At 40.8% G+C, this 12578-nt stretch overlaps 1 protein-coding gene across 1 annotated transcript in view; it reads right to left on the reverse strand.

The window, feature by feature from the left end:
• Positions 1-12578, reverse strand: part of KCTD9 (potassium channel tetramerization domain containing 9) — an 81372-nt gene that overhangs the window by 3957 nt on the left and 64837 nt on the right. The window contains exons 10-11 of the mRNA XM_027549950.1: positions 2153-2258; positions 727-860 (exon numbers count right to left, since the gene is read on the reverse strand). Of these exons, the coding sequence (XP_027405751.1) occupies positions 727-860; positions 2153-2258 (240 nt within the window). The remainder of the gene's footprint in view (positions 1-726; positions 861-2152; positions 2259-12578) is intronic.

The raw sequence follows: 12578 nt of genomic DNA on the forward strand, positions 1-12578 counted from the left end.
TTTCCCTGAACCTGATTTCAAACACAGATATCATTTCAATTTCCAAACAAGTTTAAGAAATAATCTGGCTCCATTTAATTCTGTTTGGAATTAAAATCTAAGAAAACCACAATCAAGTGGATTAAAAAAGCATATATCAAATGTATCTACCTGAGGGAGATCCAAGGAAAAGAGGAGAGATCAGCTCAGACTGAATGCCAGATGAACCTTCAAATATGCCATCTAGAAAAACGGTACTGATGAACCTATTGGCAGGGCAGGAACAGAGACGCAGAGAACAGACTTGCGGACATGAGGCAGGGAAGGAGAGAGCGAGACAGACAGAGTAGCACTGCCCCCCACACACTAGCTTGTGTAAAATAGATGGTGGGAGGCTGCTGTATAGCATGGGGAGCTCAGCTCCGTGCTCTGTGATAAAAATAGAGGGACGGGGTATGTATGTCTACCTATGGCTGATGTTGTAGGACCAGCAGAAGCTAACAACATTGTAAAGAAATTCTACTCCAGTTAAAAATAAAATCTGAACCCTAGCATCTGTAACTTAGGTAAGTAGATTCTGCTCTGGAATTCAAATTTGTTTAAACAAGCAACTGAAAGAAAAGCATTCCATCAACCTGGTTGGCACGTTACCTGGCAGTATTGAACAGCCAACTACTTTGCTTTATTTAAGTACATTTTGCAGGAGCTACTCAGTCATTCTGGATGAACAAAAACTCAGTGACTCACCTCCAAATCAGTTCCTGCCAGAGTTGCCCCTCGGAGGTTACAGTTCTTCAACTTTGCATTCTTTAAGGTTGCAACTCTCAGGTTAATTCCTGTCATTTGACTTCCTTCCATATCCACACCTTTCAGATTAGCACCTAAAGTGAATATATTTTAGGAGCAGTTGAACTTAAAAATATTTATAGTCATTTATATTCAAAAGATGCAAGATGACTTAACAGGGGTAAATGTTGACCTCTGCGTCCTTTGGAAATGACTGAATTATAAATCTGTCTCTTGACCAATATACATACATATGGAGTTCTTTGTTAACAATCTGTTTGCTTATATTATGAATTAAGAATTCATGTTTTAGTCTGTATTTTTGAGGGAGGAATTCAATTTGGTCCTAGAGTTTGCACTTTTAAATATGCCTCCAAAAATTTATGGTGATGGAAATGAGTTATGTGTTTTCTGCTGCTTGCTAAGTCGCTTCAGTCGTGTCCGACTCTGTGCTACCCCATAGACGGCAGCCCACCAGGCTCCCCCGTCCCTGGGATTCTCCAGGCAAGAACACTGTAGTGGGTTGCCATTTCCTTCTCCAATGCATAAAAGTGAAAATGAAGTTGCTCAGTCGTGTCTGACTCTTAGCGACCCCATGGACTGCAGCCCACCAGGCTCCTCCATCCATGGGATTTTCCAGGCAAGAGTACTGGAGTGGGGTGCCATTGCCTTTTCCATATGTGTCTTCTAGATATACAAATAAACAAAATGACAAGTTCATGGACAAAACAAAGCAATAAGGAATTCGCAGACAAAACATTACATCCAAAAGTGATAAAAAACTGTCTGGCTTTATGCAAACTGAAGTTCTTCATTTTGGTCCACAATTAAGACTGTGGTGTTCTGTTATGGTGCCCTGGGGGAAGGATGGAAGAAGGGATAGTTAGGGAGATGGGGATGGACAGGTACACACTGCTATATTTAAAATGGATAACCAATAAGGACTGACTATATAGTATAGGGAACTCTGCTCAATGTTACGTGTCGGCCTGGATTAGAGGGGAGTTTAGGGGAGAATGAATACATGTTTATGTATGGCTGAGTCCCTTTATTGTCCACCTGAAACATTCACAGCATTGTTAATCAGCTATATTCCAATATAAAATGAAAAGTTTAAAAAACAATGCTGTTCTGTTTGGACATTTAAGATGTTGATACTTATCTCCAGCTGAAGCTTCGTTAAAAACTGGAGGCCACATTTCCTGAGTTCAGCATGCTGGTTTCCATCACTGAGACCAAACAATGGCTTAGCCCTTTGCAAATCCTCTAAGACAGAAGAAATGTTCCTCCCTATGGTTATATTTTACCAGTAACAATTATTTTGCTGGGCTTTTTACTTAATGGTGTGTTTTTACTTTAGAGAAGGTAATTACAGAGAGACTCTTACCTTCTAAATTGGCTTTGAGACCAGAGGGATCTTCAAAATTACACAGCTTCAAGGATGCTCCCTCTGCATTAGAACACAGCATCTTGACGCCCTGGAGATTGGCACACTGGCCATGGAAAGAGTAAAGTCTGTGTTTATTATGGTTCAGAATTTTGTTTGGACTAGAAAAAATTGGCTCAAAGTAAAAGAAGAAAAGAAAAAAAAAATCTGATATACTCACAATCAACTATTTTGTTTACAATAATTGTGAGAAGTTTTTAAAATAGTTGTTTTAAAAGAAAAAAAGCCAAATAAACAATAGCATTCCTACTGTACATGAAAAGAGTTTAGATAAAGAAGCTGGGGAGGGAGGACCATGACATCCCTATTTCTATTTTTATAAACCGCTCAGCTCATGACAATGTAACAGTTAACGTATGAAGAAAGCATAAAGTTGTTAGGGATCTAGATCTTCTCTTATTACTGCAGGAATGCAATTTCTGATGCTCAGTAATGTTGTCACTACCTTCATTCAAAGGTCGGACTGCTAAGGCCAGCAATGAAAAGTGCCATCTAGCTACAAACACCACCAAGTTGCTTGTAGGGTCTTTCTGTACCAACCATCGCTCCAAAACATTGTCAACCCTGAGTACCCAAATGGCAGTTCAAGATATAAAGAGGAAAAAGAAAGTACATTTTGGAACTTTAAATTTAATGCCATCAGATCTGATGTCTAACAACTACTGGATATGGCAGGAAGCTATCTATAAAGTCAGTGATAATGTTAGACCTTCCCTAATTGGGGCCAAAGCAGAAGGTAAAAAGTATTTTAAAAACCCTCAGACATTAAAGAAATGATAATTGCAGTTGTTATTATAATTAGACCAATGAAGAAATCTAAATGCCTAAGCCTGATTAGGGCTTCCCTTGTAGCTCAGTCAGTAAAGAATCTGCCTGCAGTGCAGGAGACCTGGATTTGATCCCTTGGTCAGGAAGATCCCCTGAAGAAGGAAATGGCAACCCACTCCAGCATTCTTGCCCAGAAAATCCCACAGATAGAGGAGCCTGGTGGGCTGTAGTCCATGGGGTCCCAAAGAGTCGGGCACAACTGAGTGACCAACACTTACTTACTTAAGCCTGATTAAGTTATGTGATAACCATACCAAGAAAAATCCTTGTCTCATAAATGCAGTTTTATTCACCCACAGCCAATTCTAGTGAACAGAAGATGAACTACAGACCATTTCAAATCACAGATAACTGACAATCAGGTTTGCATTTCCATCCATGCCTGTGCTTTAACACGAGGTAGTTCAGAAGCTCAGACTGACAGGTAGGATACTGAGGACCTAGAAGATAACTCAAAGATGATTAGATTTTATGTACTTGAAAATATACTGTAAAAGGACAGGAAGGTGATATCTGAAAATAAATGTCTCTGGTTCTCGATGTAATGCTCCCAGGTAGAATATAAGTATTCCCAAGGTTATTATGTAAGTACTGCTCTCTACTCAAGGCTGTACTATGAATTCTCACAAAGAAATATATAAGAAACTCAGTGAGATTTTTTTGTCTTCAAAAACTGCAAAAAGTATTTCACCCTCTATTCATCAAATGGTAAAAGCAGGTCACCAACACTGCCACCTCAGAATGCAGCTACTAAGGAAATCAGCATTCTAGTTAGAAGATTTGGGCTATTTACTTTATCAAGGGGCAGTGGTTTTGATGAAAGCAGTTATTACTGTTTTTGAAAAGGGTAATGATATTAAGATTATGCTTAGGGCTTCCTTGGTGGCTCAGTGGTAGAGTTTGCCAGCTAATGCAGGAGACATGGGTTTGATCCCTGGTCCAGGAAGGTCCCACATGCCACCAGGCATCAAATCTCGGTGCACAACTACTGAGCCCGTGCTCTGAAACCCATGTGCTGCTAACTACTGAAGTCCAAATGCTCTGGAGCCCATGCTCTGTAATAAGAGAAGCCACCAAAATAAGAAACCCATGCACTGCAATGAGACAGCAGTCACCACTCGCTGCAACTAGAGAAAGGCCTACACAGCAACAAAGACCCAAAACAGCCAAATAAATAAATAAAACTATTAAAAAGCAAAAGATTGTTTGATAAATGGTCCTTGTCTTTAACAGAATAAAATATTTACAGGTAAAATAAGTTGCTTCAAAAATACTCTGTGGAGAGGTATAGACCATACACAACTGTTTCAACAGTGATACTGTTGATGCTGAGTAATGGAGATACAAAGGGATTCACTACACTAGCTCATTTTTGTCTATATTTCACATTTTCCAAAGGAAAAAGTCATCAAAAAAGACATAAGGAAAAGAAAACACCTGCTTTAGAGTCTAGCTCTAATGCTGCTGACAAACCAGCCTTTGGGGCTTGGGTAAGGGCACGTTTCGGTTTCTTAGTCTGTAAGACAGGGTCATACTCATCTTCAGTGTCCGTTCCAGGTCTTATCATCTGTTAAGTCTTGTACTGGGAATGTGCAATGGATTCATAAGAGCTGGATTACTATACCAGCTCCTACGCAGCAGGCTAAAGTCAACAATGAAAGGCAGATCAGGTAGAAGATGCATTCTAAAGGCACTGACAGAACAGAGGGTGCAGCTCAGACATGAACCCTGATAGCAGCTAAGGTCATCTTGATTGACAGCAGAATTGGAGGGTTCCTGCAGAAGGTTTCACAGCCCACAAGGGATCAACCAGGGAGAAGTTCAACAAGAGGGGTGGGAACGTCAGGTGCACCTTGTGCTTAGCTGGCCTCATATCCTGTGGACATTGCAATACATATGACTGTTCATTAGCAGCCATCTTCAAGTGCCAAAGACTATTAGCCACTAGTTTTTACTTTCACAGCCCCTACACTCTGGGCAGTGACTCCTCAACATGAGCCATTTTAATCAATGAACTTGCAGTTCTGCAGCACTTTAGTATGTATCAGGTAAAATTACATAGGCCGTTGCAAGACAAAGATGGCAGAGTAAAAGGACCTTGCGCTCATATCTTATGAGCACACCAAAATCACAGCAAACAACTATCCACAGAAATGACAGGAATCTACCCAAAAAAGATACTCTCTATCCAAACACATAAAGAAGAAACCACGAGATGGTAGGAGGGGTGCACTTATAATACAGTCAAACCTCATACCACCCAGGTGGGCAACCCACAGACTGGACAGTAATTATATCACAAAAGTTCTCCCACAGGAATGAGAGCTCTGAGCCCCACACCAGGGTCCCCAGCCTAAAGGTCCAGCACTGGGGGGAGGAGGCCCACAGAGCATTTTGCTTTGAAAGCCAGGAGGGCTTGATTGTAGATTGAGGGAAACAAAGGGGACCATGGGAAAGAGACTCAACTCTTGGAGAGCTAAGGTAAGATCTTACACACACCAGAATCCAGGTCAAAAGCACTGATTCCATAGAAGCCTGGGCCAGACCTACCTGCTAGTCTTAGAGGGTCTCCTAGGGAGGTGGCAGGTGGGAGGCAGTTGTATTTCTCACTGGGTTCTTAAGCTGGTGGTGGACATAGTGGAAATCTATGTGAACTCCGGCTGGAGGCCCACATCTTGAGTCCTTGACACCAAGACCTGGCCCCACACAACAGCATGTAGGCTCCAGTGCTGGGATGCCTCAGGCCAACCAACCCACAAGCCATAAATACAGCCCCAACTATCAGCAGACAGGCTTACTGAGCCCACAGAAACCTCCAGACATGCCCCTGGACATGCCCTTGCCCACCACAGGGCCAAGACCCAGCTCCAGAGGCAAGTGGGCAGACATGAGCCCCTCCTGCCAGAAAGACTGCACAAGCCTCTAACCAGCCTCACACACCAGGGGGCAGACACCTGAAGCAAGAAAACTACGATCCTGCAGAACTAAGTCCATAAATATGAGTCAGAAACTATGCTGGGATCAGGCTGGTCCCTGGCTCTTAATGATGAAAAGGGAGTATACTGCTAGACACACAGGACAGCCCCCACTGAGGGCCACTTCCCCAAGGTTGAGAAATGTTACTAAGCTACTACATACATTGCTATTGCTAAGTCACTTCAGTCGTGTCTGACTCTGTGTGACCCCACAGACGGCAGCCCACCAGGCTTCCCCATCCCTGGGATTCTCCAGGCAAGAACACTGGAGTGGGTTGCCATTTCCTTCTCCAATGCATGAAAGTGGAAAGTGAAAGGGAAGTCGCTCAGTCGTGTCCAACCCTCAGTGACCCCATGGACTGCAGCCTTCCAGGCTCCTCCATCCATGGGATTTTCCAGGCAAGAGTACTGGAGTGGGGTGCCATTGCCTTCTCCAACTACATACATAAGAAATACAAATAGAAATTTAAACAAAATGAAACAGCAAAGGAATATAGTCCAGACAAAAGAACAAGATAAAACCTCAGAACAACTAAGTGAAGTGGAGATAGGCAATCTACCTGAGAAAGAGTTCAGAGTAATGATCGTAAAGATGATCCAAGAACTTTGGAAAAGAATGGATGCAGAGAGAGAAGTTGCAAGAAATTCTCAACAAAGAGTTAGAAAATACAAAGAATAAACAGAGTTGAAGAATCTAATAACTGAAATGAAAAGCACACAGAAGGAATCAACAGCAGAATAAATGAGGCAGAGGAACAAGGAGAGAGAAGAACTGTCTTCTAGTGAGTTGGAAGACAGACTGGTGGAGATCACTGCTGTGGAACAGAATCAGGAAAAATAATGAAAAGAAATGAGGACAGTTTAAGAGACCTCAGGGAAAAATGTCAAATGCATCAAGATTTGCATGATAGAGGTCCCAAAAGAAGATGAGGGAGAGAAAGGGCCTGAGAAAATATCTGAAGAGATAATAGCATGGGAAAGGAAATAGTCACCCAAATCCAGGACGCACAGGGCGTCCCATTCAGTGTTAACCCAAGGAGGAACATGCTCAGACACATAATAATCAAACTGACAAAATTTAAAGAGAAAATACTAAAAACAACAAGGGAAAAGCAACAAATAACATACAAGAAAATCCCCATAAGACTAGTGGCCATTTTCTTACGAGAATCTCTGCAGGCCAGAAGGTAGTGGCATGATATATTTAAAATGATGAAAGGGAAAAACCTACAACCAAGAATACTCTACCCGGCAAGACTCTCGTTCAGATTCAATGGGAAAGCAAAGCCTTTACAGACAAGCGAAAGAATTCAGCACCTAAGAGAATTCAGCATCGGCTTTACTACAAATGCTAAAGGAACTTCTCTGCAAAGAAAAGGCCACAACTAGGAACAAGAATATTAGGAAACAGGAAACCTCACCAGTCAAGGCAAACATACAGTAAAGGCAGGAAATCATCCAGGCACAAATACAACATCAAAACCAGTAATCATGAGAGCAAAGGAGTATGCATGCAGAATTTTAAAAATATATTTAAAATTAAGAGATCAGCAACTTAATAATCTGTCCATATAGACTTCTATATCAAATCCTCATGGTAACCATAAACAAAAAAATCAGTAATAGATATATACACAGAAAAGAAAAAGTAACCCAAATACAACATTAAAGATCATCATCAAATCATAAGACAACAAAGGAGGAAAGGAAGAAAAAACACCTACAAAAACAAATCCGAAACAATTAACAAAATGGCAACAAGAACATACATATTGATAATTATCTTGAATGTAAATGGATTAAATGCTCCAACTAAAAGACAAAGAATGACTGAATGGATACAAAAATCAAGACCCAGAGATACGCTGTCTATAGGAGACCCACTTCAGAGCTAGACACATACAGAGTGAAAGTGAGGGGGTAGAAAAAGGTATTCCATGCAAATGGAAATCAAAAGAAAGGTGGAGGAGCAATACTCAAATCAGACAAAACAGGCGAAAATGAAGACTGTTACAAGAGACAAAGATGCACCCTACATAATGACCAAGGGAATAAACCAAGAAGATATAACAATTACAAATATATGTGCACCCAAAATAAAAGCACCCCAATATAAAGCAAATGTTAACATACATAAAAGAAGAAATTGAGACTGACACAGTAACAGTGGGGGACTTTAACACCCCACTTACACCAGTGGACAGAACAGCCAAACAAAATCAGTACAGAAAAACAGGCCTTAAAAGGAACATTAGAGCAGATGGACTTAAATTGATATTTATACAGCATTCCATCCAAAGTAGCAGAATACACATTCTTTTCAAGTGCACATGGAACATTCTCCAGAATTTATCACATGCTGGGCCACAAAGCAAATCTTGGTAAGTTTAAAAAAACTGAAAATTGTATCAAGCATCTTTTCCAACCATAATGCTATGAGATTAGAAACCAAATCCAAGGGGAAAAAAATTACAAAAACCACAGATACGTGGAGGATAAACAATATGCTAGTAAACAACCAATGGATCCCTGAATAAATAAAAAAATATCAGAGCCAAATGAAAATGAAAAAATGACAATCCAAACCCTATGGGATGCAGCAAGAGCAGTTCTAAGAGAGAAGTTTATAGCAATAAAAACTTACCTCAGAACAAAAGAAAAATCTCAAATAAACAACCCAGTGTTACACCTAAAGCAACTAGAGAAAGAACAAACAAAATCCAAAGTTAGTAGAAAGAAATCATAAAGATCAGAGCAGAAATCAATAAACTAGAACTACAGACTAATAACTGAAAAGATCAATGAAACCAAAAGCTGGTTCTTGAAAAAGATAAAACAAAAACAAAAACAAAAACACCTGATGAACCTTTAGCCAGACTCACCAAGGCGGTGGTGGGGGGGCAGGGGGCGGGGGGGGGGGGAAGAAGGCCCAAAGGAATAAAATTAAAAATGAAAAAGAAGTTACAACAAACACCATGGAAATACAAAGGACCATAAGAGACTACCACAAGCAACTATATGCCGATAAAACTGGCAACCTAGAACAAATGAACAAGTTCTTACAAAGGTACAATCTTGCAAAACTGAACCAAGAACAAATAGAAAATATGAACAGACCAATCACAAGTACTCAAATTGAATCTGTGACTCCCAACTCCCAACACACAGAAGTCCAGGAGTATTAAACATCTATTAAACATTTAGAGAAGAGTTCATAGTTATCCTTCTGAAACTTCTCCAAAAAACTGCAGAGGAAGGAGCCCTTCCAAACTAGCTCTGTGAGGCCAGCATCACCCTGCTACCAGAATCAAAGATAACACAATACCATCTTTCTAGATTCCAGATGCATGTGTTAATATACTATATTTGTTTTTCTCTTTCTGACTTACTTATGGAGAAAGAAACATCAACATATATACACTATCATGTGTCAGATGTATAGCTGGTGAAAAGCTGCTGTATATTGTAGGGAGACCAGTTTGGCGCTATATGATAATCTGGAGGGATAGGATCAGGGGAGGGGACAGAGGCTCAAGAAGGAGGGGATACATGTATCATTATGGCTGTTTCGTGTTGCTTTATGGCAGAAACCAACACAAATTATAAAAACTAAAATATGAAAAAGAAAAAAGATACCACACAAAAAGGAAATTATAGGCCAATATCACTGATGATATTGAACCAGACACGGAACAACAAGCTGGTTCAAAATTGGGAAAGGAATACATCAAGGTTGTATATTGTCACCCCGCTTATTTAACTTACATGCAGAGTAACATTAGGCAAAATATTGGACTGGATGAAGCTCAAGTTGGAATCAAGATTGCTTGGAGAAATATCAACAATCTCAGATATGCAGATGACAACCACCCTAAAGAAAGAGGAACTAAAGAGCCTCTTGATGAAGGTGAAAGAGGTGAGTGAAAAAGCTGGCTTAAAGCTCAACATTAAAAAAACTAAGACCGTGGCATTCAGTCACTTCACATCCTTCATGGCCAAATACATGGGGAAAAATGGAAAACATTGACAGACTTTGTTTTGCTGGGCTCTAAAATCACTACAGATGGTGATAGCAGCCATGAAATTAAAAGATTCTTTCTCCCTGGAAGAAAAGCTACGACAAACCTAGAAAGTATATTAAAAAGCAGAGACATCACTTTGCCCACAAAGGTCCCTCTAGTCAAAACTATGGTGTTTCCAATGGTCATGTACAGATGTGAGAATTGAACCATCAACCTGGAATATTCACTGGAAGGACTGATGCTGAAGCTCCAATGCTTTGGCCACCTGATGTGAAGAGCCGAATCATTGGAAAAGACCCTGATGCTGGGAAAGACTGAGGGCAGAAGGAGAAGGGGACGACAGAGGATGAGATGGTTGGATGGCATCATCAACTCAATGGACAGGAGTCTGAGTGAACTCTGGGAGACGGTGAAGGACAGGGAAGCCTGGCTTGCTGTATTCCATGGACTTGCAAAGAGTTAGACACGACTGAGCAACTGAACAACTGAACAACAACATATCATTGATGAACACAGATGCAAAAATCCCCAGCAAAATATTGGCAAACTGAATCCAGCAATGCATTAAAAGGATCACATATCATGATCAAGTGGGATTTATCACAGGGATTCAAGAATTTTTTCAATATCCACAGACCAATCACTGTGATTCACATTAACAAACTGAAGAGTGAAAACCTTATGATCATCTCAATCAATATAGGAAAAGCTTTTGATAAAATTCAACATGCATTTATGATAAAAAAAACTCTCCAGAAAGTGGGCATAGAGGGAACTGACCTCAACATAATAAATATTGGCAAACCCACAGCTAACATCATATTCAATCATGAAAAGCTGAAAGCATTTCCTTTAAGATTAGGAACAAGACAAGGACATTCATTCTCACCACTTTTATTCAACACAGTTTTGAAGTCTTAGTCACAACAATCAGAAGAAAAAGGAAAAAAAGCTATATTGAAAAAGTAATACTATCACTGTCTGCATATGACATGATACTTTACACAGAAAATCCTAAAGATGCTATCAGAAAACTACTAGAGCTCATCAATAAATTCAGATAAGTTGTAGGATAGAAAATTAATACACAGGAACCTGTTATATTTCTATATATTAACAATGAAAAAGAAAGGAAACAATCTCATTTACCACTACAGCACAAAGAATAAAATACCTAGGAGTAAACATATCTAAGGGGGTAAAAGACTAATACTTAGAAAACTGTAAGAAGCTAGTAAAAGAAATTGAAGATGATACAAACAAATGAAAAGACATACCATGTTTCTGGACTGGAAGAATACTGTCAAGATGACCATACTACCTAAAGCAATCTACAGATTCAATGAAATCCTTATCAAATTACCAATGGCATTTTTTACAGAACTAGAACAAATTTTAAATTTGCATGGAGGTGCAAAAGATCCCAAGTAGCCAAAGCCACAGAGACACCAAAGGTGGTGGATTAGAAGGAAGTGCGCTCGTCTTTTGTGAGAACACCAAAATCACAATTAGCTACTGAACAACCATCAATAGGAGGATGGTAGAACCCACAAAAAAAGATACTCCATGTCCAAGAACAAAGGAGAAGTGGCAAGAAGATGGTAGGAGGGACACAATCAGTTTTAAAATCAAACCTCACACTCCCCAGAGACTTGGAGGAAACAAACAAAACCCTGTGCACACCAGGACCCAGGGAAAGGAGCAGTGACCCTCCACAAGAGACTGAGCCAGACCTCCCTATGAGTGTATGAGTGTCTCCTCCAGAGGCATGGTGAGCAGTGGCCTGCCACGGGGACAGGGGCACTAGCAGCAGCAGTCCTGGGAGGCACGGCATGTGGCCTAAGTCCTCTTGGAGGAGGTCGCTATTAGCCCCACCACAGAGCCGCTGGGTGGACAATCCACAAATTGGAGAAAAATTAAAACAAAGAAGTTCTTGTACTCTTGTGAAAGTTCTAGGCCCTGCAAGAGACTTCTCAACACAGAGATCCGGCAAAGGGGCAGGGAATCTGACTTTGATGGTCAGCAGGATTTGATTACAGAACTTCTATAGGACCGGGGAAACAGAGACTCTGGAGGGCACAGAAAAAGCTTCCTGCACACCAGGACCCAGGAGAAAGGAGCAGGGACTCCACAAGTGACTAAGCCAGACGTGCCTATAAGTGTCTGGGAATCTGCAGCAGAGGCGTGGGTTTACAGTGGCCTGCTGCAGAGTCAAGGGCATTGCTAGCTGTAGTCCTGGGAGGCACGGCATGCTGGTATAAGTCCTTTTGGAGGAGGCTGCCTTTATACCTACCATAGAGTCTATAGCCTATGACAGAGACTACAGACTCTAGGACTCTGCCACCTCAGGCCAAACTACAGGGAGGAAACACAGTCCCAACCATCAGCAGAAAACTGGATTAAAGTTTTACTTAGCACTGGCCCTGCCCACCAGAGCAAGATCCAGTTTTCCCTACAGACAGTGCCTCCTATCAGGAGCTTACACAAGCCTCTTGTCCTCATCCATCGGAGGGTAGACAAAATGAAAATCATAATCACAGA

The sequence above is a fragment of the Bos indicus x Bos taurus genome, chromosome 8, assembly GCF_003369695.1.
Source record: "Bos indicus x Bos taurus breed Angus x Brahman F1 hybrid chromosome 8, Bos_hybrid_MaternalHap_v2.0, whole genome shotgun sequence".
In the NCBI taxonomy this organism is placed as follows: Eukaryota; Metazoa; Chordata; class Mammalia; order Artiodactyla; family Bovidae; genus Bos; species Bos indicus x Bos taurus.